The sequence below is a fragment of the Meleagris gallopavo genome, chromosome 3 (assembly GCF_905368555.1).
Source record: "Meleagris gallopavo chromosome 3, MGAL_WU_HG_1.1, whole genome shotgun sequence".
In the NCBI taxonomy this organism is placed as follows: Eukaryota; Metazoa; Chordata; class Aves; order Galliformes; family Phasianidae; genus Meleagris; species Meleagris gallopavo.
The window spans coordinates 89,932,154-89,956,100 of record NC_139406.1 but is presented as its reverse complement, the minus strand read 5'-3'; the positions used below and the strand labels follow the sequence as shown (position 1 = coordinate 89,956,100).

Sequence of the window (23,947 nt, the reverse complement as noted above, 5' to 3'; positions counted from 1 at the left end):
AAGGACCGTAATGATCATCTAGTTTCAATCCCCCTGCTACGTGCAGGGTCACCAACCACCAGACCAGGCTGCCCAGAGCCACATCCAGCCTGGCCTTGAATGCCTCCAGGGATGGGGCGTCCACAACCTCCATATTAGAAGTGAAGAAGCTGTGTTTTTGTGTGGGGAAAGCTTTAGGAATGAGTGACTGATTTAGGTTAAGGTATTTATATTTTGATTTGATTTTTGGGTAAATCACTCCAATTTACTACACATTACATAGGCTGGAGAATAAATACTGAAGTAATGCCATCGACATAGAATGCAGAGAAAAAAATTGTACATTAATATTTTTAGATCAAAAGGAAGCAGAATACTGATGGTGAAAAATGTTTATGTTTAAGTAGGAGTTAGGATTTATTTTTGTCATGCTACAGTTTGTGTGCAACTAACGTCTTGAAAAATACTATTTATTTCTGTTTATTGTTTTCATATATTCTGCCTACAGCTCTATTCATGATATTGCTTCCTCTGATAGTTTCTCTGTAGTTCTCTGTTTTTCTCAGACCTCTCACTTTCTAGCAGGTGAGTGCTCTGGAGGTGTTTTCATTTCTGTTCAAGAGACTTGAGGTGTCACTATACTAAATACGCCTATGCACAGTATAAATGAAAGCATCAGTAAAAATAAAAAAATTAGTTGTGGTCTGAGTACCAGAAGCCCTATATAGTTATGTTGCCATGCCTTTGAGTTTACAGGTTACTTCAGAGCTGTACAATTAAGTGTTGTTTAGCAGAATCTCGTCTGTATTCCTGAAGCTGATGTGGATTTGTTGTGGAGTGTCTGGGGAAAAAAATGCATACATGCATATTTAATTTCCAGAGAAAAAATTACCATATTGCCAGTAATGATCCAAAAAAAGAATGCAATCTTAATGCTGTCAATTAAATATTAAATACTGTTGGGCAAGAATATTTTTCTAATATATCACTCACTTAGAAAAGTGTGGCATGGTAAATAATGAGTTGTTCTCCAGATCCAATGGGAGATGGATTCTGAATATGGTTCACTGTTCAGAAACTAAGATAATTTGTTGTTGAAATATGAATATAGGTATTCATAAATATAAATATTTATATAAGAATTTAAGTGATGCTCTATATACAATAGAAATTAATTACCAGCTTTGCATCTGACCACGTGGCACTGAGCACAAAGCATCTTGGAAACAAAGCTCCCATTGCACCTCTTCTTCCACATGTGCAAAACCCATGGAACTGCACCGCCATTTGCAGATCAGTGGTTAAAAATCAATAAGAGTTCAAATTGTTATTTTCAGACCTGAGTTTTGTTTTGTGTTTTTTGTTTTAAATCCACACTACAAAATGTGTCTAGGTGTTTTTCATTACATTCTTTGTTCTTGGCTTGATTCTTGCACTTTCTGTGATCTACTTTCAGCAGCTCATTTTAATTTTCTTATATGCCCAGCACTTGATGGTCTTTGCATGCAAATGAAGAAATCATAATGATCTCTTGCTGAACAAAAAATAGCCAAGACAAAAACATCCCTTAGAGAGGAATAGATTGATTTCTTGGGCTTCTTTGATTCTTAAACATGAAGTTGAGAAAAGACACGATCAGCAGAGGAGGTGGCTTCTAGAAGCAGTATTTGTGCCACCTTTGTCTCAGTGCCCTATTTGTATATATTAATGAGGAAGGAAGTCATGGAACATGAATGGCTTCTCCTAAGATTTTTCTGGGGGTAATGCATGATGGGCCTATAATTCACCTTTCTATACTAAACTTGTTAAGCTTCGGATGATTCTTGTTTTTGTGAATCTTAACTCACTTTTTTTCGAGGTCAACATTTTCTGTAATTGGGCATTTTCTATAAGCTGGGCAACCTGGGCTAGTATTAGATATGGAGTCTGGCGGCCCTGCCTGTGGCAGGGGGTTGGAGCTTGATGATCCTTGAAGTCTCTTCCAATCCAATCCATTCTACGTTTCTATGATAATTAATGCTAATTATAGAAAATATCTTCTGGTGGTCTGGTGGGATTTCAAAGCCCTTTCTTGTTGATTACTGTTATTTTTCTTCCGGCAACATTTGGAATATGTTTCTGTCATTGATAGATGCAGAAATAGAGAAAGAGTAATAGTAATCCTATGTATTTTGTGAAATGCCCTTCTCACATCTCTATTCCAGTGTAGGTGTATTTCATCATCATTGGTTTTAAAAAGCCGTAGCTTGGTCCTGTGTTTTCCTTAAGTGCAAAGTCATCTCAAGAGCAATATATTTTAATTCTTCCCTAATTATTTTTCTATTTCAGACGATTCAGGAAATGAAAGCTGTTTTGGCAGCACTGTATATTAGATCTGCTATAACCACATTTCATGTGATGTGAGCTGCTCTAAATTGCTTCTAAATTAGATTAGTGATTTTAGTTTAACATATAAGTATTTAGTATGCATTACAACATAATATATTTAATTTAATTTGCTTTTATGTCTCACCATACATTTAATAAAACAATTATTTAACCATTTGCTACTGATGAATTATACTATGGTATTGAAATTAATATTGCCTGTAGTTCATTAACATATATTAAGCAGAAGCAGATATGTTCTCGAAGTCGAAGAGAAAGGTCATATTTGACACTTAGTACTGACATCATTTTGTCATTCTTTCCTGAGTTTTGTAAGGAAAAATTCCATGGAAAAGGTAGGAAATGGGCTTGTAAAAGCAGAGAAGTGCACATGGCTTTCAAAGCGTGTGAATGTTTGGGTCAGGACACAGTTTTGTACATAATATTTTGTAAAGTTGTTTTAATGAAAATCCTTTTTATTTTTCTCTTTTTTCCCCCTTTGCTACAGTATGGCTATTCAAGTTGACAAGTTCAATTTTGAGAGCTTCCCAGAACCTCCTGCAGATGGGACACAGTATGCGAATGCAAAGCAGCTGGAGGAAGAAAGACAGCAGGCAAAAGGTCTGGAAATTAACAGCAAGCTGGATATTTGCTGGAAAATTATATCCTTTCATAAGTACTTGCTTTAAAAATACATAAATAGGTGCCCTATGACATTTTATTTAATAATTGAACTCACTTTGTAAGTGTTACTGAAAAGAAAAATAATTATAACTATGAGCCTTATAATAATTATAGACTGTTTAAGGTTAATTGTACTATATGTTGTTTAGATGATGTCTGGATCTTACTATAATAGTTTTTTTTCTGAATCATTGAGCCATATTGAAACCCTGTTTGCTTTAACCAACATTTAGGGAACTGAGGAAGCATAGAATTGATGAGAAGTAGTTTTATGGGGCCAAAATTTTCAGTTCTCTCCTAACACTGTGTAAGTGACTTATAAAGAGATATATGAAGCTGGGTTTAGAAAGTTTTCATATATTTAATTAAATTTCAGCAAATCAGAACATATTAGAATAATTTCTTTCTAGGTCTTTTAAACAAGTGTAATAATATATCTAATCTTGGATAGCTGTCTTAAGGCTTAGAAAGGACTTCAGTGATGACTTAGTCATCCTAAACATAAAATCCTCGTAATAATTTGGAATGCAGTAATATATTCTTTTATTAATAATAAGAGTTTACATTAAGCAGCTTTCACGTACATTCAGTTTAGAGTTAGAATAAGCCAATGGTGTTTTTGTAAATTCCGTGATTTCCATTCAACTGTTACACTCTGCTTTCAGAAATACACTTTTTCCCTGCCATCAGGGAAACATTCCCTGCAGCCAGTAGTCCCCCAAACCATGTGTTGATACTCAGCATCCTTCAGGAGACTAATTTTTATTCAGATTATTCTCACATCTGCTTGATACTCGGAATTGAGAGAAGACTGGCAATCAAATCATGGTTTGTCCTTAGAGATGTGTTTTTGTGTTTATAATTGTATTTTATCTAGTGATCTGAAATGATAGATATTTTTTAAAATTTCTAATTATTAAAGCTGCACAAATCTGCAGAGGACTAGTCAAAGGGAAGCCGTGTGATATAATGAGATTCCTACTGCCTATTTCCATCCGGACTCCCTAGACAACATTTCAGAAAGAATTCCATTTGTGCAAAAATGTCAATATTTAACTGGAACTTGCTCAGAAAATTTTTCTGTTATGGAGAGATATAAATATTCTTTGATGGCATAGCTGAATTCTCATGTCAGAATTGAATGTGTAGTTGTATTAATTTTGTCAGGGTGTAAAACTACATCCTCATTCATTTCTGTTGCTGAGCAACACTGTTTACATATCTTTGCTGTTCTGTATTTAAACCCAGTTTTAATCAGGCTATCATGGCAGACTCATAAGTCAACGCCTTAGAAAATTAAGAAAATAATACAGAAATTCTGTTTGTCAAATGAAGTGCAAGAATTAGTTTCAGTGCTTTTAAGATTTGTTGTGAATATTTTCTTTATTCCTAGAATGAAAGGTGTTCTAACATATAAGGCACTGAATTACATCTCTGTGCTTAAAAATTCTTGAAGAAACACGTGTTGTTCGGTATGTTTCATGTCTCAATTAGAGTAAATCTTTCATAGAATCATAGAATCCTTAGAGTTAGAAAGGACCTTTAAAGGTCATCTTGTCCAACTCCCCTGCAATGAACAGGGACGTGCACGGCTAGATCAGGTTGTTCAGGGCCTGATACAGGCTCACTTTGAAAGTCTCCAGGGATGGAGCATCAACCACATCTCTGGGCAACCTGTGCCTCACCACTCTCAGTGTAAAAGACTTTCTTTATATCTAAATCTACCTTCTTTAAGCTTGAAGCCATTTCCCTTGTTCTGTCACCACAGATCCTGCTAAGGAGTCTGTCCTCTTCTGTAGCTCCTCTTTAAATCGTGAAAGGTCACTATCATGCCACCTCTGAGCCTTCTCTTCTTCAGGCTGAACAGCCCCAGCTCTCTCAGCCGGCCCTCCTGGGAGAGGTGTCCCATCCCTTGGATCACTTTTGTGGCCCTCCTCTGGATGCGCTCCAACAGGTTCATCGTTCATCTCTCTCCTGTACTGAGGACTCCACATCTGAATGCAGTCCTCCAGGAGAGGCCTCACCAGCACAGAGTAGAGGGGCAGGATCACCTCCCTCACCCTGCTGGCCACGCTTTTTTTGATGCAGCCCAGGATATGGTTGGCATTCTGGGCTACAAGGGCACATTGCTGGTTCATGTTCAGCTTGCCATCCACCAGCACCCCCTGGTACCCTCCAGAGAGGCAAGGCTGCACTCAATCCTTTCATCCCCCAGTTTGTATTGGTAATGAGGGTTGCTGAGACCCAGGTGCAAGGTCTTGCATTTGGATTTGTTGAACCTCATGAGGTTCACCTGGGCCCACTGCTGAAGCCTGTCTAGGTCCCTCTGAATGGCATCCCATCCTTCTGGTGTGTTGACCACACCTCGCTGCTTGATGTCATCAGCAGACTTGCTGAGGGTGCACTCAATTTACTGTCATTGTCACTGATGAAGATATTAAAAAGTATGGGTCTCAGCGTTGCCCACTGTGGGACACCACTCGTCACTGATCTCTGTCCAGATATGGAGCCACCACTCTCTGGACTCGATCCTGCAGCCACTTCTTCATCCATTGAAGAGTCCACCCAACAGGTCCATCTCTGATCTTTTTATTTCTCAGAGCAACATTTAGGTGTCAACAAAAAACAGTAAAAACAGAAAAAAAAACAAAACAGTACAGTTCTCCTCTCACTTTGACTAAGTCTGAGAAAATTAATTTCTGAGAAAGCTGTCCTTCCACCAGAATAATTTGATATGGACCAGCAGTAGACATAAAGATAGATAGCTTACCTCTGTAAGCTTTGTTTCCCTTCAATAGCCAGCAGTTTAGAATTTAAGAGATTCAGTGTTCTTAAGTAAGCAAAGAGAAGCTGATGAGTATCTCCTGCACCAGCTGTTTTTAAACTTAAAATACAATTGGATGTATGGTAGAAACAGTAAGAAAAACATCAGCTCAGTGTTTTTCACCTTTTATGCAAATCAACTTGGTGAACTTGGTAAGAAGCTTACAATTCCTTAAATCATTACAGTATTTGCTTGATAGTATATGAAATCATCACCTGAACAAATGCTTCCAATTATAAATATGTGGATGATACTGAGTAGAAAAGAATATTTCAGTTGGAAGGGACCAGCAAAGATCATCTAGTCCAACTGGCTGCATACTTGAGAGCTAACCAAAAGTTAAAGCATATTATTGAGGGCCTTGACCAAATGCCTTTTGGAGCACTAATAGGCAAACCGCATGAGTTTCAATAGGGCCAGGTGTCAGGTCCTGCATTTTGGTCACAACAACCCCAGGCAAACGTACAGGCTTGGGGAGGAGTGGCTGGAAAGCTGCTTGATGGAAGGAGACCTTGGTGTACTGATGGACAGTGGGCTGAATATGAGTCAGCAGTGTGCCCAGGTGGCCAAGAAGGCCATTGGCATCCTGGTTTGTATCAGGAATGGTGTGGTGAGCAGGACTAGAGAGGTAATCCTGCTCCTGCACTCGGCATTGGTGAGGCCTCACCTCGAGTACTGTCAGTTTTGGGCACCTCAGTACAGAAAGGACATTGAGGTGCTGGAACAGGTCCAAAGAAGGGCAACAAGGCTTATGAAGGGTTTGGAGAATGTGGCCTATGAGGAGAGACTGAAGGAACTGGGGCTGTTTAGTCTGGGGAAAAGGGGAAACCTTATTGCTCTCTTCCAATACCTGAGAGGTGCTTTCAGCAAGAGCAGAGTTGGTCTCCTCTCACTGGTGACAGGTGACAGGACGAGGGGAAGTGGCCTTAAGTTGCACCAGGGTAAGTTTAGGTTGGATATCAGGAAACACTTCTTTACAGAAAGGGTTTTAAAGCACTAGAATAGGCTCCCCAGGGAGGTGGTTGTGTCACTATCCTTGGATGTGATTAAAATCCATTTTAATTTGAATTTGGTGGTGCTCAGGGACATGATTTAGTGGAGGGTTGTTAGGTTGGACTCAGTGATCTTTAAGATCTTTTCCAACCTGAGTTATTCTATGATTCTAGGCATGGAGCATCAACTGCCTTGCTAGAATCCTGGTCCGGTCTTTCATTACCATCATTGTTAAGGAAATTTTTCCTAATGTTCAGTGTGAACTTACCCTGGTACAGCCACTTACCCTGGTCATGTCACTCCTGCATGTCCTGTCATCTTTTACCAGGGTGCATAGACATCACCTCCCTCTGTTCTTCCCCTCTCCAAGAAGTTGCAGAGAGCAATGAGGTTATATCTCAGCCTCCTTTTCTCCAAACTGGACAACCCAAGTGTTCTCAGCCTCTCCTCATAGGATATGCTTTTCAGCCCTTTTACCATCTTCATTGCCCTCCTCTGGATACTTTCAAGTGTCTTAACATCCTTTTAACATTCTCTGCAGTGAAAAGTTTATGTAGAATCCCTGTGAGGGCCAAAACCAGTTTGCAAATAATGAGGATTTCAAGTTGTATCTGTATGTATTTAAGAGCATCAAAAATATCTTCCAATATGAAAAATACATTTCCATTGCTTTATTCATTCAGATATTCAAGGCTTCAAGTGATGAGATTTCTGAGTGCTTCATTTATGAGAGAAATGTAATGCTTGATCAATTTTCATATACTTTTGGAGGGCTGAAGGCAGGAGGTAAAGACAACACAGCATATTATTCATTCTAACCTCTGTACATTTTTGATAGAGCAAAAATTAGTAGGAAAATAGACCTTCAGTGGGAGCTTACTGCCATGCCGTTTCAATTAAGAAAAATTCTGAAGTAATTTAACTTAGAGTGTCATTGAGATTATAGGTGTATTGAGATAATTTAAATTAAGAACATGCTGTCTTGTTTTTTAGCATCTGGTAAATGGCATCTGGTTTCAGCTTAACAACCAAGATTTATTGTTTTAACACAGGATTTGAACAGATGGAGCACATGTAGTATTAAGGTGGCTAATATTTTCAACTTGTGCTTCTCTTCATATTTTATAAATATTTTTAAACAAAATTTATATTTTTTGCAAGGAGCTTCTGTATATGCAATCTCTTGGATCAGGGCATCTGTAATAAGTGTTCTTAAAAGTCTGCAGAGTGCTGTCTGTGATTCTGAGTGCTCTGTCTCTTCATGTTATACTGATGCTCTTTCTCCTGATTTCTTCAAAATCTGGAGTTAAAAAACCCCGCGTTCTCCATGTGGTATTTGAAGGGCAGGTTATGCCTTTCTTTATGTTCTTTACACACTATGCTCTTTGTTAGACTCACTATAGCTTCTTATTCTTCAGAATATTCCATTGATCTCTGCATTCTACATTTCAACTGGAGAAACTCAGATATATTCACACTCATTTCAGAGAGCTTGGTCACACACAAGTGATCCCCAGCTGAACACTGATAAATCCTTGCATATTTTTTCAAAAAGAAATGCAAAATATGCAAGGATTTATCAGTGTTCAGCTGGCTGGCAGGATTTTTTTGTGGGAAGCAAAGAAAGGTTAGAGATAACATCGCAAAGTTATTCATGCTCTACTTTTGTATCTATTTTTGCTTGATTTACTCTTGGGGACCAGTCCATCCCTATCCTGTAACTCTGGGTGCCTCTTCTCAACCCTCCTGATGAAGTGAGAGAAGAACATCTTTGCTGGCAGACTGGCAAGTCTAGTGTGTCTGGCTTTGAACTTAACACCTCGAAGGATGGACAGCAAAGCCTCTAGAGTAGTGGGAGAACAACTGAAAAGAGATAAATGTGTGGGACCATATGGATGCCTGAATTGCAGAGACTTGGAAACTTGGAGGGAATAGATGCCATTCAGAGCAAGTTGGAGAATTGGAATAACCTTATTAATTTCAACAACAAAAGAGGAAACTCTTGCACCTGTAGTGGAGCTATTCTGTGCATCAATACAGACTAGGAACTAGATGGCTAGAAAAAAAGGATATTGGTTCCTGAACGATATTGTCATCTGTGAGTTGGTGATGTATCCTTGTATGGATGAAGGCTCGCTGTGTCTTGCCCTGCACAAATGAGAGTATAGCAACAAGCCAATAGAAATGACTATAGAGAATCATGGAATAGCTCTGGTTGGAAAGTACCTCAAAGATCATCTAGTTGAAACCCCCACCATGGACAAGGTTGCTACCCACTAACTCAGGCACTTGATCAGGTAGCCAAGGACCCTGTCCAGGCCTTGAATACCTCCAGGGATGGAGCATCCACAACTTGTGTGGGTGACCTGTTGCAGTGCCTCACCACTGTCCCGTTGACACTTCTGAGTGTGCATGTGGAATATTATGTTTTTGATCTCTCAGTGTGACAGAGATATTGAAAATATGATGTAGGAGGTTACCAACATGATTAGGAGGCCCCTGTGACCTCCATTCTTGGGGATCAGGTTTTTTTCTTTGAGTTCCTAAGGGGTGGTTGTGTTGAAGACTGAAATAGACTGTGAGAGATGCTCAGTGAAAGGATGAGTATAGCATGTTGCTGCCAGAAAAATTCCAGTAAGGCACTGGGAAAAAAAACCTTTTCACAGTGACAATCCAGTAGTAGAACAGGTTGTCTATAGATGCTATTATATTGCTTTTTTTGAAGTATTGAAAAAGTCTGAACAAGGCCTTGATGATGTACTGTTCTCACTGCTTTGAGCATAAGGTTGTGCAGTGACATCTGCAGTTGGCTTCCACTGCAGGTTGTTCTGTGATTTGTACACCCATGCAGTGAAATGGATAAGAAAATGGCTGCTGAGAAATAAACTCCTCTTCCTCTCCCTGTCTCTTACTCTCCCCAGGTTTGGTTTTCAGAATGAGAAATTTTCAAATTTTGGGAATGTACTTCAGTGAAGTGAGACGATAAAGTTTTGGAATCCTACTCATGAAAATATTCTGAATCTAGCCCTAAAAAGACTTAAAAATGAGATTTCCTATGTACCTTAAATATCATGGTCAATCTTTAACTTTTTTTTAACCTCAACATTAATCTCTGTGATTTCTGTGAAGTCTATCCTATTTGAAATATTTTATTACAGTTTTAAAAACTGTGTTCCATGTACCTTCCATTTTTTTTTCTTTTCTATATTTAAACTTAATTGCTATCTTTTTCTTTCTCCTTTTTTTTTTCTTTTTTTTTTTATCGCATTTTAATTCAGTCATGTTGCTGGCATTGTTCTGCAGCGTAGCTATTATTTTCTTGATATGTGGAATCCAAAGTTGGAAGCAATACTTAAGGTGAGGCTTCTTGTGGAATAAAGGCTGCATAACTCATGTTTCAGATATGATGCTTGCTCTGAGGCCAGTATTTTTCTTCCAAGTGTCCTGTGTTTGACTGATTTTGAGCATAGAATCACAGAATCATAGAATGGCTTAGGTTGGAAGGGACTTTAAAGATCATCTAGTTCCAATCCCCACTCTGTCATGGTCAGGGCTGCCAACCACACATAACCAACTAATTACTTCAACTTTCATTTGATTTCACCTGATTTCTGTAAGTTCCCCTCATTTATTAAGTTTCTGAACACCGACATCTTCTCCAAATATGTAAATTTTTTTGATGTTTTTGTATTTCACTGTCTAAGTAGCCAATCAAGATTTTTAAGCATTGGACAGAAACTTGAGTCATCTCCTTTGATATTCTCTTTGGGTTTGACAGCAAACCACTGGTAATTGTTACTGAAATACACTTCTCTATCTGTCTGTTCAGCTTTTAATGACTTCATATTGATCATAATTATGAATCTCCCGTTAGGAAAACGTTACGTGTTTTGACTCTTAAAAATCTGTAAAGGTTTCCTAAGAGGTACTTTCATTAGATGAAGCTTTATATTCCCATACATCTTCTTAACATCAGCAATTGTTTGCAGTAGTAACTGTTAAATTTAGGAAACTCACTAACTGCATGTAATTAGTTTTAATAATGAAGTACCACAATAATAATAAAGTAGAAAGCTTAAAATACGACTAAGACTACTGCTATAAGTAAACTCTGATCATTAATCATTTAGATTTGTTTTTCATTAGTTTAATCTTATTTATGAACATTTGCTAATTTGTTTATGGTTATGTGCATGCTTCCACCTGTATTTTTTTTGCAATACAACTCAGAAATAGATTACAAATTGTTTTGGAAAGATGCTAGATGTGGAATTCTGCCTAGCAGAGAGAAAAAAAATCAGTAATCACAGAATCATGGAATCATTGAAATTGGAAGAGCCCACTAAGATCATCCAGTCCAACCATCAACCCATCACCATGATGCCCACTCAGCCATGGCCGTCTGTGCCACATCTACACATTTATTGAATGCAGCCAGGGATGGTGACTCCACCGCCTCCCTGGGCAGCCTGTGCCAATGCCTCACTATTCTTTCTGAGATTTTTTTTTCATAATATGCAACTGGAAAATTGTTACATAGAAATCTTTTGAAAAACTGTCCTGTCTTTTTAGGCTGAAGTCTTTGGGTAACGTGCTATGTTACAGTCGTGGGCACCCAGCTGCACATTAGACAAGCAGGATAGTATAAGGGACTAAATTTTTTGTAGGGGAAGTAACTAGTTTATTTGACTGTCATTCAGGCTTTCAGTATGAGACAGTTTGCATTGGGTACAGTCTGTTGCTAAAAAACTTGAAATAAAGGTGTCTACATGATGAAATTGGATTACTTTTTTCTAATAGTATCTGGTGTGTTCATTGGCTCTGAGGCTCTAATTGAAACTAGTCTTATTGTTCAAATGAAAATATCTTGAATTTTCAAACCTGAAGAGTTGTACTTGAAACTGGAAGTCATCCATTTCGTTCCAGACAGATGCATGTGCTGTTAATAACAGAGAGTTGGCTATTGGAAGTGAGACCCAGGAGATGTGAGGCATTTAAAAATGGGTCTACTATGGAATAGCAGGTTTGTGATGGCACTGAAAATGCAGCAAAATGTGTGCAGATTTATAAGTAGATAGATCTACAATGTCAGACTTCAACAGCCTGTAATTCATTGTATCTGTGCAGGGTTTTGATATATATATATATATATTTGGATGAATTTTAAATTCTGGGTCTTAGTCTTCTGTTATTTATCAGATTGCACTGTAAGCAAACAATGGAAGGCTATAATAGCACTCCCTGCTCCACCTGTTTTGCTTTCATTGATATCTAAAGGCTTAGCTTAGAAATAAGCAAACTTGAATTAAGTTGTCCTCTCTTTTTGCTGTCATTTTATCTCTGAATGTTTTGGTTAATTTTCATCTACAAGGTGATGTGTTTGCTGCACTGTTCAGTTTGCTCAGTATTGACGCAGTCAAGAGACAAAGGATGCTTTGTGGGAAAGATTTTAGGTATTACTGTTGAGGATTTGCTGGCAAAAGAAAGCATGTCTTTTGAATTAGTTTGTGCAACTCAGTCACCTATTATATATTTGAGCCTGTTTTGCCATGACCATGGTGGAACCTGAATGCCACCAGCACTGACAGGTCATTCTGTGGAATAATCTGAAGACAGTGAGGTTGCTTTGATTATTACATAATGCAGATTGAAGGAACCTCTTCCCTCTAGGTCTGGTATAACATCCTGCCCTGCAACTTTTGTCTTCTGCCCCCATTCGTTTTATTTTTATCCAAAAATAATGTAGTTCCATCATCTCTATACTCTCCCACTATGTTTATCAGTGAAATTTCTTCCCATCCTTTCTTCCTACAACTAAACAAACCTTGGACAGTGTTCCAGGGAGTATTTTGTTGTCTTGTACCAGGGAGCAAAACATGGACAAAGGGCTTAAAAAGCATGAGCAGATCACTGTTTTTATTAATTGAGGTATAGCTGTGTATTATCTTTTAAAATCCCTGTAGACACTTGCAATACATTGGGAATAATGGCCAAAAAATAGACTTTCTTCTGATTATTCCACTTGCCTGAAGGAACATTTTGTATTTTTATTACTGTTATGGAAATATCACATGCATAGAAGAACATTTTGCATCAAGTTTAAGAGGTTGTTGGCTGTAGAAATAACCTGCAGATGTGTTGAATTTGAAACTGCAAAAATAGATTTTCCTTATGAATACGCGGACCTGGTTTGATAGCATTTACCAATAATAAACTTTGGAGAATCACCTGTTTAATAGTCGTGTTGTGTTGATATCTGAGACATTAGGCTTTCCATGGAGGTTTAAGCAGTAAAAATTTGTAATATTCCAGGCACCACTGTGAGCCAGTTTAAGTAAATTACAGTTAAGTTAGTTTAACATTAGAGTTACTGGTAGCTGCTCTGCTTTAAAACTTCTCTAAAATACTAGTTTTTATTAGTGTTTTCTTTCATTTCATTCCTAGAGATGAAATAACAGAATTATTTATCTGCCATATCTTTAAAGTACTTCCTGTTACTTATTTGTTATCCTATAATTTGCTTTATGGAAATTATTCTGCTGTTCTGGTGTCCTGGGTCTTGTTTTGCAGCAGCAATGTTTTTATGAGGTGGCAGGCAATTGCATTGAATCTTCTAAATACTTGGTTTTGTGTAGTGTTATTTATGGCTTTCAGACTCTTTTCTTAGGGTTTGTGAATTCTTCATTTGTAAACCTTATAGGGAATTAAAGCTATTTAATACATTTTTCTCAGGTCATAATAAGGGCTGTTACAAAAAAATGTTGCAAGAATGGTATGAACTGTATTGATTCCCTTTTTCTGTCATCTCATTGAGCTCTTGAGTCTCAGCCACTAACTGTTAGATCTTATTTTAATGTGAGATTTCAAGACATTTTTAAAGCCTCCTGGAGAGCCTGTAAAATTACGTCCTGTGTTAAAAAATTGTTTGTCTTCAGTACTTGTTCTTTTTTTTTTTTTTCAGTGATGCAGATGAGAACATACTTCATGGTTCAGATGATGTACCTCTCCTTGTAGAGTTTTGAGTTCATAGATTCCTCCACCTTTGCTTGCTTATTTTTGAGAAAGATATTTCCAGTTTTTTGGAGTAGTAGGATGAAGACTTGAGGCATCTTCCTAGGAGTTCACCGTCGTTATGTTTGGACATCACCTGTTGTTGTTTCAGTATAAGACACCTAAGTTACAAAAGGAGTGTTTTCATGAAGCTTATCTGTTGTATGTGTGGCCACAGAGGAGTTGTGATCGCTCCACTTTCACTTTATCCTGAAGTTAAATATTTGAAGGGAGGGCACAGATTGGTCAGAGCCAGGCTCATGGGTGCCTCTTGATAGGACAAGAAGCCATGAGCACAAACTGGAGCCCAGGAGGTTCTCTCTGAGGATCAGGGTGCATTTCAGTGCTGTGCTGGTGACAGAGCACTGACACAGGTTGCCCAGAGATGTTGTGGAGTCTCCTCCTTGGAAATATTCCAAAGCTGCCTGGACCCAGAGATCCTTCCAACCCCAACTATTACTCTGTCTACCTGAGACAGGGGCTTCTTGTAGTACAAAACCATGCCAAAGTCAGTGAATGGAAAACTTCAGCTAAATATGAAATCATTCTAATTTCTGTACAAAGCCCTTTGTATCCCATGTCCTTCTGAAGTCAGGGAATTTGAAAAAAAGAAGTCCAGTGCTCTTCCTGTTACAAATGCATGTTGGCTTATACATCCCACATAATTATCTTTATGTTACTATTATAATTTCTATGTGTTATTTATAGTTACTGTTCTTAATTTGTTTAATTGGAAAACATAATCTTTGTGCTCCTTGGATGTCACCTAACCTTTTATATCAGAACTTGTGTAACTTATTTTGAAGACAGATACAAATAGAGATTCTGTTACTCCCAACAGTTGATTTCAGTTCTTCACTGTCTCTAGAGTAAGATCTCCTAATTTTTTCTTACTTCAGTCTCAGCTTGTTGCTGAGTTCATACAGGACTGTGTAGGAGGGAAGCTTGCAGGTTACATACCTGTGCAATTCTGTTGCGAAGTTCGCCCTGGATGGACGCTCTCTCTGCCTTGCATAACACTCCTTTTATATCCATAGATCTCACACCAAGCCATCATTCAAAACTATCCTACCCCATATTTGTTCTGTTCTGTATTTCATCATTCAAGTTTTCAGATTGTTCTTAATTGGTCATTTTGAATTGGAATCCTTCACTGCATACTTCCAGATTCTGCATTTTCAGACCTTCCGGACATTTTTCCCTTGCTCTTTAGTATAGTTCAGAGACTTTTTACCTTTGCATCTTTGTATTTATTGCTCCTCAGTGGAATAATTTTTTTATATTCTGAAGATACGAACAGCTCTAATTACTATTGTTAGTCAATTCATTGGCTAATAAGCCCAAATATATATCTGTAACTATTAATGAATCTTGATGTTGCAATTTAATTTGCAGTCATAAAATTTGTGCATATTGCATGCTCTTCTTCTCTCCAAATCAAAGTTTTCCTTAATTCTAATTTACCCTTCCTTGAAGCGTGAAGGGGAAGCAAGCGTGGAAGGCGTTCTTAATCAACTGGTCCTGGAGCATCTACAGTTGGCTCCTCTCCAGTGGGGTGAGTAATGTCAAAATCAGTTGATGATTTCTTCCAAGGATGTACTGGTTTGTAATTTCTGGCAGCATGAGAAAGATAATATTTTCATTCACTGATGATCTGCGACACAGAAGAATTTGCTAAGATTTTTTCTCCATTAGATGTTTTGCTTTATGATTTAGCTGAAGAGAAATGTAAGGTGTGTATCTTTTGAGTATCACTGCGCAAGTGATAGTAAATATGAAAATTGAGTATGCACTTTTGCCTGTAATTGTGGTCTCAGTATTTTGTAGGAGAGGTGGCTGATGCTAAAATTTTCCCTTTGCTTGACAGTGCATGTTCTTAAATTTCACTAATATATTTTCATGGAATTGCAGTATAACTTGTGGTGTATTTCCCATCGTGATTGATATCTGGATTACTAGTTATTTTTAGTAGTCCTTGTAAATCTTTATTTTGCATTTAGAATGATGTTCCAGCAATTAACTATTGAATTACTTCTGAAGGGTCTTGATAATGTGACTTCTATCTGAGTTTCTTAACATGGCTAGAATAGTTGTTTTGGAACACGTGATGCTTTATCCCCAGACATTATATTGCCATGAAAGGGTGCAGGAAAAAGTTGCTGCATTTGTATGAAAATTGTATTCAAAGTCTTTGTTTTCAAATTCGCTGCTCCTTGTTTTAATTAATTTGATGACCTAGAGAGGATCGGTTTTGAGGAACAGCAGTCCATCACCATTGTCTGAGTTAACTATTAAAACAGATAAGATCCCCCAAAATCCCTTTCTTGTAAATGCTGTTCTTTTTTCCAACTATGTGGACCATCTACAACACATACGTATAGACTTGTACACTCACCTGATTTATGGATGGGAAGGTTAAAACTGGTAATGTTTTAAATTTGTTATGTTGTAAACATGTCAAACTTTCACCATAAGCATCTTTGTCTGAAATCATGCTTATTTGTCATCTGCTCCTCACAGAATTCAAAGATTTGGTACTATGTTTTTATGATGTCTTTGGTGATGATTGCCCTGGTCATCATCAGTGAAACAAACAGCATGTATTTCATGTGTCTTGACAGCTCAGGTCCCTTGGGAGTCATCTTTGTTCTGCTGAGTCCCACTGACCTTGTTTGTAGCTTGGGCTCTGTGCTTGGAAATCTTCCCTTGGTACTCTTGCACTGTTGAAAAATTTTCTTAGTTGTTTTAGTTTAATTTTCTTTTTGCTGCCAAACACCACTTTCAGGCCTCCTATAAAATAGGCTTTTACAGTCATGGGATTGTATTTGCAAATCCAACCTAAGTGATGATTTTCACTGGTATTTTGATGTATGTAAGTACTCATTTTGCAGGTCTCATTTGTTTTCACACCTAATACTTACTCAAATTGAAATTGCTATTGAATATATTATCCTATTTGTATAACACAAGAAATGTCTTAATTTAGAAGCTGTAGCTCACTGGAAAAAGTATTGAGAAAGAAGTATTGATTAAGTGTCTGATTTAACTTAAATAAACTTAAATAAAAAGCAATAGAGGATTTTCTTTCAGTGAGCTACAATTTCAAATGTTCAGTGGCATAATATTTGCTCCCCAATCTCACCACTCTGCAGCCAGGTAAACCTATATGCAGTCATCATGTAGTAAGGTAATGAGCTCCCTCAGGAAGTATGTATTGTATGGCAATACAGGCTAACGTTGATTTATTAGTGAATGAGGTAGATGAGGATTTAAACAATTGTCTTTTCAACTCAGTAGTTCCCACCCTGAAGGTGGCAATGATGAAGATGTCTGGTTAATGAAGAGTTTTTGTGTGTACACATTTAGACAGGGAGATGCATTGTCTTTCAGAACGTAAATTTTAGCCAGAATATGTTTCCCATTCAACAGTTACAGGCATTGTAAAATGCTGTGTGTTTCCAGTCTTCCAGGACGTAGTGCACACTCTATTTCTCTCTTCTTTTTCCTCTCATTTTCAAGTAGTTGAAGTAATCTTTGTGTTTTCCTATGATGTATTATAGACCTTAACTGTCTTGTACAAATCAGCTTTTTTAGTGATAGCAGTCTGTGGCGAGAACCAATAATGAGATAATCTTATGCAAAGTATCTTAAATGTTCTTTGACCATTAACAATTAAAACTGTCATCTTAATGTATATAATGAATAGGGCAATATTTTACGAGTGTTCTTTTCTCATCCTGCCTTTCTGAATTTTTTGAAGTTATTGCTAAGTTACTGGAATGTAATGTGGTAGAATCGGCTACTTGAGTCTTTTTTATCTTCACACTATTTGTTGTCACAGCCTTGCTTTGCTTTGCGTTTTTCTTTTCTGTAGGAAGAATAACTGGCGTTTTAGTGTGAATGTTCCTTATGTGAGCTATCACTGTAATGCAGCCTTTGAGTGTATTAGCTAAGAAATGTTGCCCCAGCATTGCGCAACAAAATTGATTTTATGATTATTCAAAGCTTTTCCTAATATTGATGGCTACGTTGAAGGGTTTACTTTATTAAAAGTGCTCACACTGAAACATGAATGAATATTTAAAATGGTTTTGATTAAAAAATGACTGGCTCTTGTTCAGAATTAGAAAATCTTCACTTCAGGATTACTTTTAAATTTGACATGCTTAATTCATACTACATTCCTAAAATTATAAAAGTATATTGAAATAGTTTTTCATCTGAATGTGACAATCCTGTCTTTGCCTCATCAAATTCAAGGCAAAGAATATTATTAAAAGTTGATGGCACTGAAATTTTGTCGTAAAGGTTAGAAGTCCAGGCCTGGGGCCCCCAGCACAAGAAAGATGTGGAACTCTTGGAGCAAGTCCAGAGGAAGGCCACTAATTGATCAGGGGGCTGGAGCACCTCTCCTGTGAGAAAAGGTTGAGGGAACTGGGCTTGTTGAGCTTGGAGAAGAGAAGGCTCTGGGGAAACCTTATTGTGGCCTTCCAGAACTTGACGGGAGCATATAAACAGGAGGGGGAACAGCTGTTTATGAGGGAGGATAGTGATAGGACAAGGGGGAATAGTTTTAAAGGGGGAGGTTTAGCTTAGATATTAGAAGGAAGTTCTTCACGCAGAGGGTGGTGACACACTGGAACAGGTTGCCCAAGGAGGTTGTGGATGCCCCATCCCTGGAGGCATTCAAGGCCAGGCTGGATGTGGCTCTGGGCAGCCTGGTCTGGTGGTTGGCAACCCTGCACATAGCAGGGGGTTGAAACTGGATGATCATTGTGGTCCTTTTCAACCCAGGCCATTCTATGATTCAGTGAAGTCAGCCCAGAAGGTTGTCAGGTGGAGGAAAAAAGTGGCTCTTAGTGGACAGTGAAGGTTGTGATTTCATCTGATAAAGTGACTGGAGAAGGAAAAAAGTATTTAAAACATGAAGAATCATAAAAAAGGAAATATGTCGGAGGGGGGAGAGAGAGTTCTTAATATGTTGTTAAAATTGATTTTAAGATTTAAGACATCTCTGGAAAATGAAGTTGTCTATTAGCGAGGTTAGTAAATCACACGTAATTGGAAAACATAATCTTGCTCAACACCAGCAAGTTCAGTGTTCTCTAAAATTTATGACATATTTTCTTTTTACTGCCGGGCAACAAACCAAATGTAGAAATAGATGTGGTTTTAAGGTGCATATATTAATATCATCATGTCAAGGAAACACAGCCTGCAAAGTTTAATGAGGAGAACCAGGACTCTTCCAAGGAATATGTCTTACAAATCCTGTGGTTAGATTGAAAATGATCAGATGGAAGCAAATGTAATTACTTACAGTGCAGTATTTTTTTCAATCTTTATTTGATTTGTGTTACAATGTTTTGCAAGCAAGCAGAATTTGGAGACCAACCAGTTAGCAGTTTGATGGTACTCTCCTGCATTTTATAGCAAAATTATCAAAGGTAGAAATGCCATGCAGAAAATGTTGTTACTGAACTTGAAATAGAATGAATTTGAAATAGACTTTTGATTAAACCTGGAATAGGCTGGGCCTGGGATATTCCTGCATTAAAATTTGAGAAGTACCTTGTAAAGCAGCGATTGCCAGCATTTTGCTTGCTGTACACAAATCTTACAGCAGCATTTTTGAAATTCATCTCCTACGTGAAACAAAAACAGCTTATCTCACTGGCTGCAAAAACAAGGTAAAGACCTTGTGTTTTCCTAATGGTCTCTATATGTGAAAGATGTATTAGAGAAGTGTGATTTACAATTCTAGACAAATCTTGAAGTGCTACATGTCCTAACGTACAGGGCAAACATTTAGCTTTTCTTTCCCTGTAGAAACTGGCTGAATAACAAAACCAATGATTATGCATAAACTCTGAGGACAGTACTGACAGTCATTTTGTAGGAACCATGCAAACGTCAAGCATCACCACAGGCAAAGTCCAGAAATAGCTTTAAGTTTTCATTCATCCTTTTATTTCATTCAGTCATTTCATTCATTCTTCACTCTTCCATTCTAATATTACTTTTATTGGAAGTGATAGCATTAAAATTAATCGCAGTGTTAAATGCAGTTCATAATGCAGGATGTTTCATTTTCCAGCATGTAATTGAGGGAAAAACTAGTAATACTTTGAATGCTCTCTAGATCAGAATTAGCAAAAATGGTGGTTAGTATCCAAAATCTTAGTTTTTTACATATAAACAGAAGATACTTCACATTTTGTTGTTGGTTCCTAAGAAATTGTTGGTCTGCTTGCATAGTGCAGGCACATTGTAGTTAGAGAAAGCTCAGAAAGTCTGAACTGAAGAACAGTTTTAAATTCTTCCAGGTAGTTGGCAAAGAGACAGTAGAGAGGTAGATTTATAACTATTTTGGTGTGCTTAATGAAGATGGAGCCCATGATAGCTTGTTTGGAAGTTCTGTCCGGTTAAGTTTAACAGAACACCTTATGGAGCTATTATTTTAAAGAAATTATCTTAATAATATATTGTTTCTTTTAAATAGCATCAAATCACAATATTTTTTCACAGCTTATATATTTCATGGAACTTAGTTACTGAAACTACTCACCCATTTTATTTTGCATTTTCCAGTCTGATCCTAGACCATGATTAAATCTTTCTTTCCACAGTTTGTTATTAACTGTTAAGGATTGCAGCAGTGTCAAATCAACCTGTCCTGAATATAGAAGAAAATGTTTTAAAGTGTCTATCATTGAGAAGATGATGGAGCCATACTTCCCTAAGCTCGTACTTTGGATGCTATCTTGACACCCTGACAGCTTGTTGTCCCCAAGGGCCCATTTAAAAGAGCTGGATCTCTGCCGACATGATTATTGATAGCAGTTATTTTAGTCAGAGCAGTCCTGTAATGTTGCTCATTCTCCACGTTTGAAATGCCAGTGCTGTCCTGGTGTTGTTAAAAGAAAAGGTTTAAGGGGAAACAGCATGGAAGCAGTTTCACTTTTTCTTTCAATAAACAAATCACTTGTAGGCCCTCCATAGGGTCACATGGATGAACTATATAAAGATAAGATTGGGAATATGAAGCGATCAGGAGCGTATGTGAATGTTGGTTCTTCAAAAATACTACAAATATTAATTTATCAAACTAAAATATTCTTAAATTATACTTCAGATTTACAGTAGAATGGCTGTTTCCATCAACAACAGAAAGTTGAAACCAGAAAAATGGAAGAGGATGCTGTCTGCAAGGTAGAGAATTACGGTCTGATTCATAGCACGATGGAAATTTAGAAACAATCTGAAAACAAATGGGTTTTACTAGGTAATCAACCTTTCTCATCCATTTAGAAAAAACTTCAGGTTTCTCATTTTTATTTTTAAGATGTAAGAGAGGTGGGAACGCTTTCGTATCTTAACAGCTTGTGTGCAGGCTGTTTTGGAGGATATTTTGGCAATGTCAAACAAGCAACATGCTTTAGTTACTGGGAAGTGTTAAGGGACTGGGGTAGTACACTGAAAAAAGGACTAACTTGATAAAAACTAGGGCATCTGGCACAAAATTAATGTTCTCACATGTCAAAACATGCTATTGTGTGATATGCTTTGAATCAGCTGTTGTTGCTAATTCTTACCAAAGCCTTGCTTACCCAAAACTGAGAGGAACTTGAAGAGAAAGGGTTTCAAACCTAAACGGATCAGGAGTGATTTCAAATAAAAGGTACTGAGGAAAAGTACAACACCATGAAGTGAAAATTAATGAACAAAACCTCAAGTGAAGGGACACGTAGCCTGAGATGGCTGGGTAAAGTGCCAGTGGTTACCTCCATCTCAGATTTCTGAGATTCTGGGCACCTCCAGGGATGGGGGCATCCACAGCTTCTCTGGGCAGCCTGCTCCAGTGCCTCATCGCTCTAGATGAAATTAACAATTTAAATCTTAAAGCTTAAAACTGCAAATTACCTCAATTTCCGCATGTGGTGTCTTGACCATGGCTGAGTGCAAAATGTCCATCCAGCTGCTCTCTCCTTTCACCTCTTCAAAAGGAGGATGATGAAAAAGTTGGTAAGAATGAGGTGAACACATACCAATTATGGTCACAGGCACAACAGGCCTAACGTAGGGAAAATTAATTTACATTCTTGACCACTAATACAGATTTGAATAATAGGAAACAAAATGTAACAAATGCTAATGGAGTGGAAGTATTGGTCTAGAACCATTCTTTTGCAATTTTTCCAGTGTGAACTGCTAGCAATTTTTTTGCTTAAAAAAAGGAGGACAGTAACCTGATAAAATACGCTGATGGCTCACAGATGAGTACCACCATCTCTTCAAAAAAGGGTCGGGCTACCACACAGGAATCGATAGATAATCTCAAAAATCCAAGTACCATAACTAAAATGGATGACATGTAGTCCAGAAAGGAAGGTTATCTGTTCTGAGACTAATAACACAGAGATCTGCTAGAAGTTCAGCTGTCTAAAGTGACTGGAGACGAATTGATTAAGTGTTGCTCTGAGCAACCAATGTGATTCAACTGTGAAGAAAGGTGTTTGATGTTTGTGCTGGTCTCTAATGGAACTTCCCATGGGAAGCTTCTTGCAGAAGAGCTCAAATCAAACCGGAGTAGGAAAAAATATGTTTTGTAGATGATCAGGGAGTGAAGACTTATTGTTGGATTTGTGTTTATGTTTGTGGGGTTATCTTACTATGCTGAATAAAATCAGCTCAGATATCAAAAACTGAGTAATTCTGGGAGGTGGGTTCTGTGTTCACTGCTTAGGCATCCAATGCAGTCTTTCTTGCTTTGAAATATACTTTATCTGGTATAAATTTCTTTAATTTAGTAAAATCAAGGTATAGGAAAGAGAGCTGTCTTAGTTCCAGGCATCTGTCAGAGGACCAGGTTGCAAGGAGGGGAACAAGTTGCTGAAATAGGGTGATTTCTGTCATAAGAAGTATACTGAATAGTAACTCTGTTAATAAATACAATTTATTTTGAAGGATGCTTAAGAATATGAATGCAGTCTTAGAGCAGGAAAACCAGTGGAGAGGAAATTACCACATGATGGTATTGAATTTAATATGAAAGGGAAATAAAAACCCAGGATCTTGTGGTAGCAGAACAATTAACTCAAGTTTGAGTCATGCACGTATACCTAATATATTTTGTTGCAATGAGTGAGTGACTCTGCTTTCAGTATTGTGTTTTCGAAAACATTATTGCCTTTTTAAAACAAAACTACTACCAAAGATGTGTGCATGGGTTGCTTTGTAGGAATATTGCTTACAACGTTGCTGTTAAGCCATAACAGGTGATTAAGGAACAGTGTAAGGATGATAAATCGTTGCATAGTTTTGGAGCAAGATGCTTACTTTTATAGACGTTATTATAAGCAAATTGAATAATAAATTACTTGAATATCCCAATTAAAAATGAAAAGCTATCGAAATAATCAAGAAAATGGGTTACATTTTCAAAAAGACGTGTAAAGACAATTGTAAGGAAGAAGATGGAGAAGACTAAGAAGCTCTCTTGTAAAGCAGTAAGTGAAAAGTATCACTGCAGTGAAATAGATTTCTATTACTTTGATGGACAGAGAAGATGGTATTTGAATAAAATATAGAGAAATATAATTCAGCTTGTGGACAATTATAAAAGAATAAAGCAAAAAAGATCAGAAGATGTGTGCGTTAACAAGATAGGCAAGAAAGATGCTTTGATCAGGCAGGATTTTAATTACCCGGCAATTAAATGAATTGTACAGTAAAGTGTGTAGAGAATGAGAAATGGAAAATATGCTAATTGTAGTGTAAGAACATTCTGAATAGCCTATGTAGGACAGGTTCAGTGTGTAATTGGTTTCGGGCAGTAAGCAAGAAGGAGGCCTTATTCCAGAGGGCATACACTGAGCCTCGTTATCTTGCTTTCTACAGTTCTTAGATTTTATTTTGCTTTCAGAAAATCAGGCATATGCTTGGAACTGAATGACATGAGTGTTGGAAATGAAAGCAGTTTTACTCTGTGTACAGTGGACTTTGAATGAGGCTCTCTTACTAATAAAGTGTGCCATCAAATTGGATTAT

At 37.5% G+C, this 23,947-nt stretch overlaps 1 protein-coding gene across 4 annotated transcripts in view; it reads left to right on the top strand.

The window, feature by feature from the left end:
• The window catches only part of TRAPPC9 (trafficking protein particle complex subunit 9), a 467,199-nt gene that overhangs the window by 205,670 nt on the left and 237,582 nt on the right, over positions 1 to 23,947 (top strand). For all 4 annotated transcript variants that reach the window (XM_085221735.1, XM_085221734.1, XM_085221737.1 and 1 more), the window contains 2 exons: positions 2,855 to 3,008; positions 15,362 to 15,452. In XM_085221735.1, the coding sequence (XP_085077861.1) occupies positions 2,855 to 3,008; positions 15,362 to 15,452 (245 nt within the window). The remainder of the gene's footprint in view (positions 1 to 2,854; positions 3,009 to 15,361; positions 15,453 to 23,947) is intronic.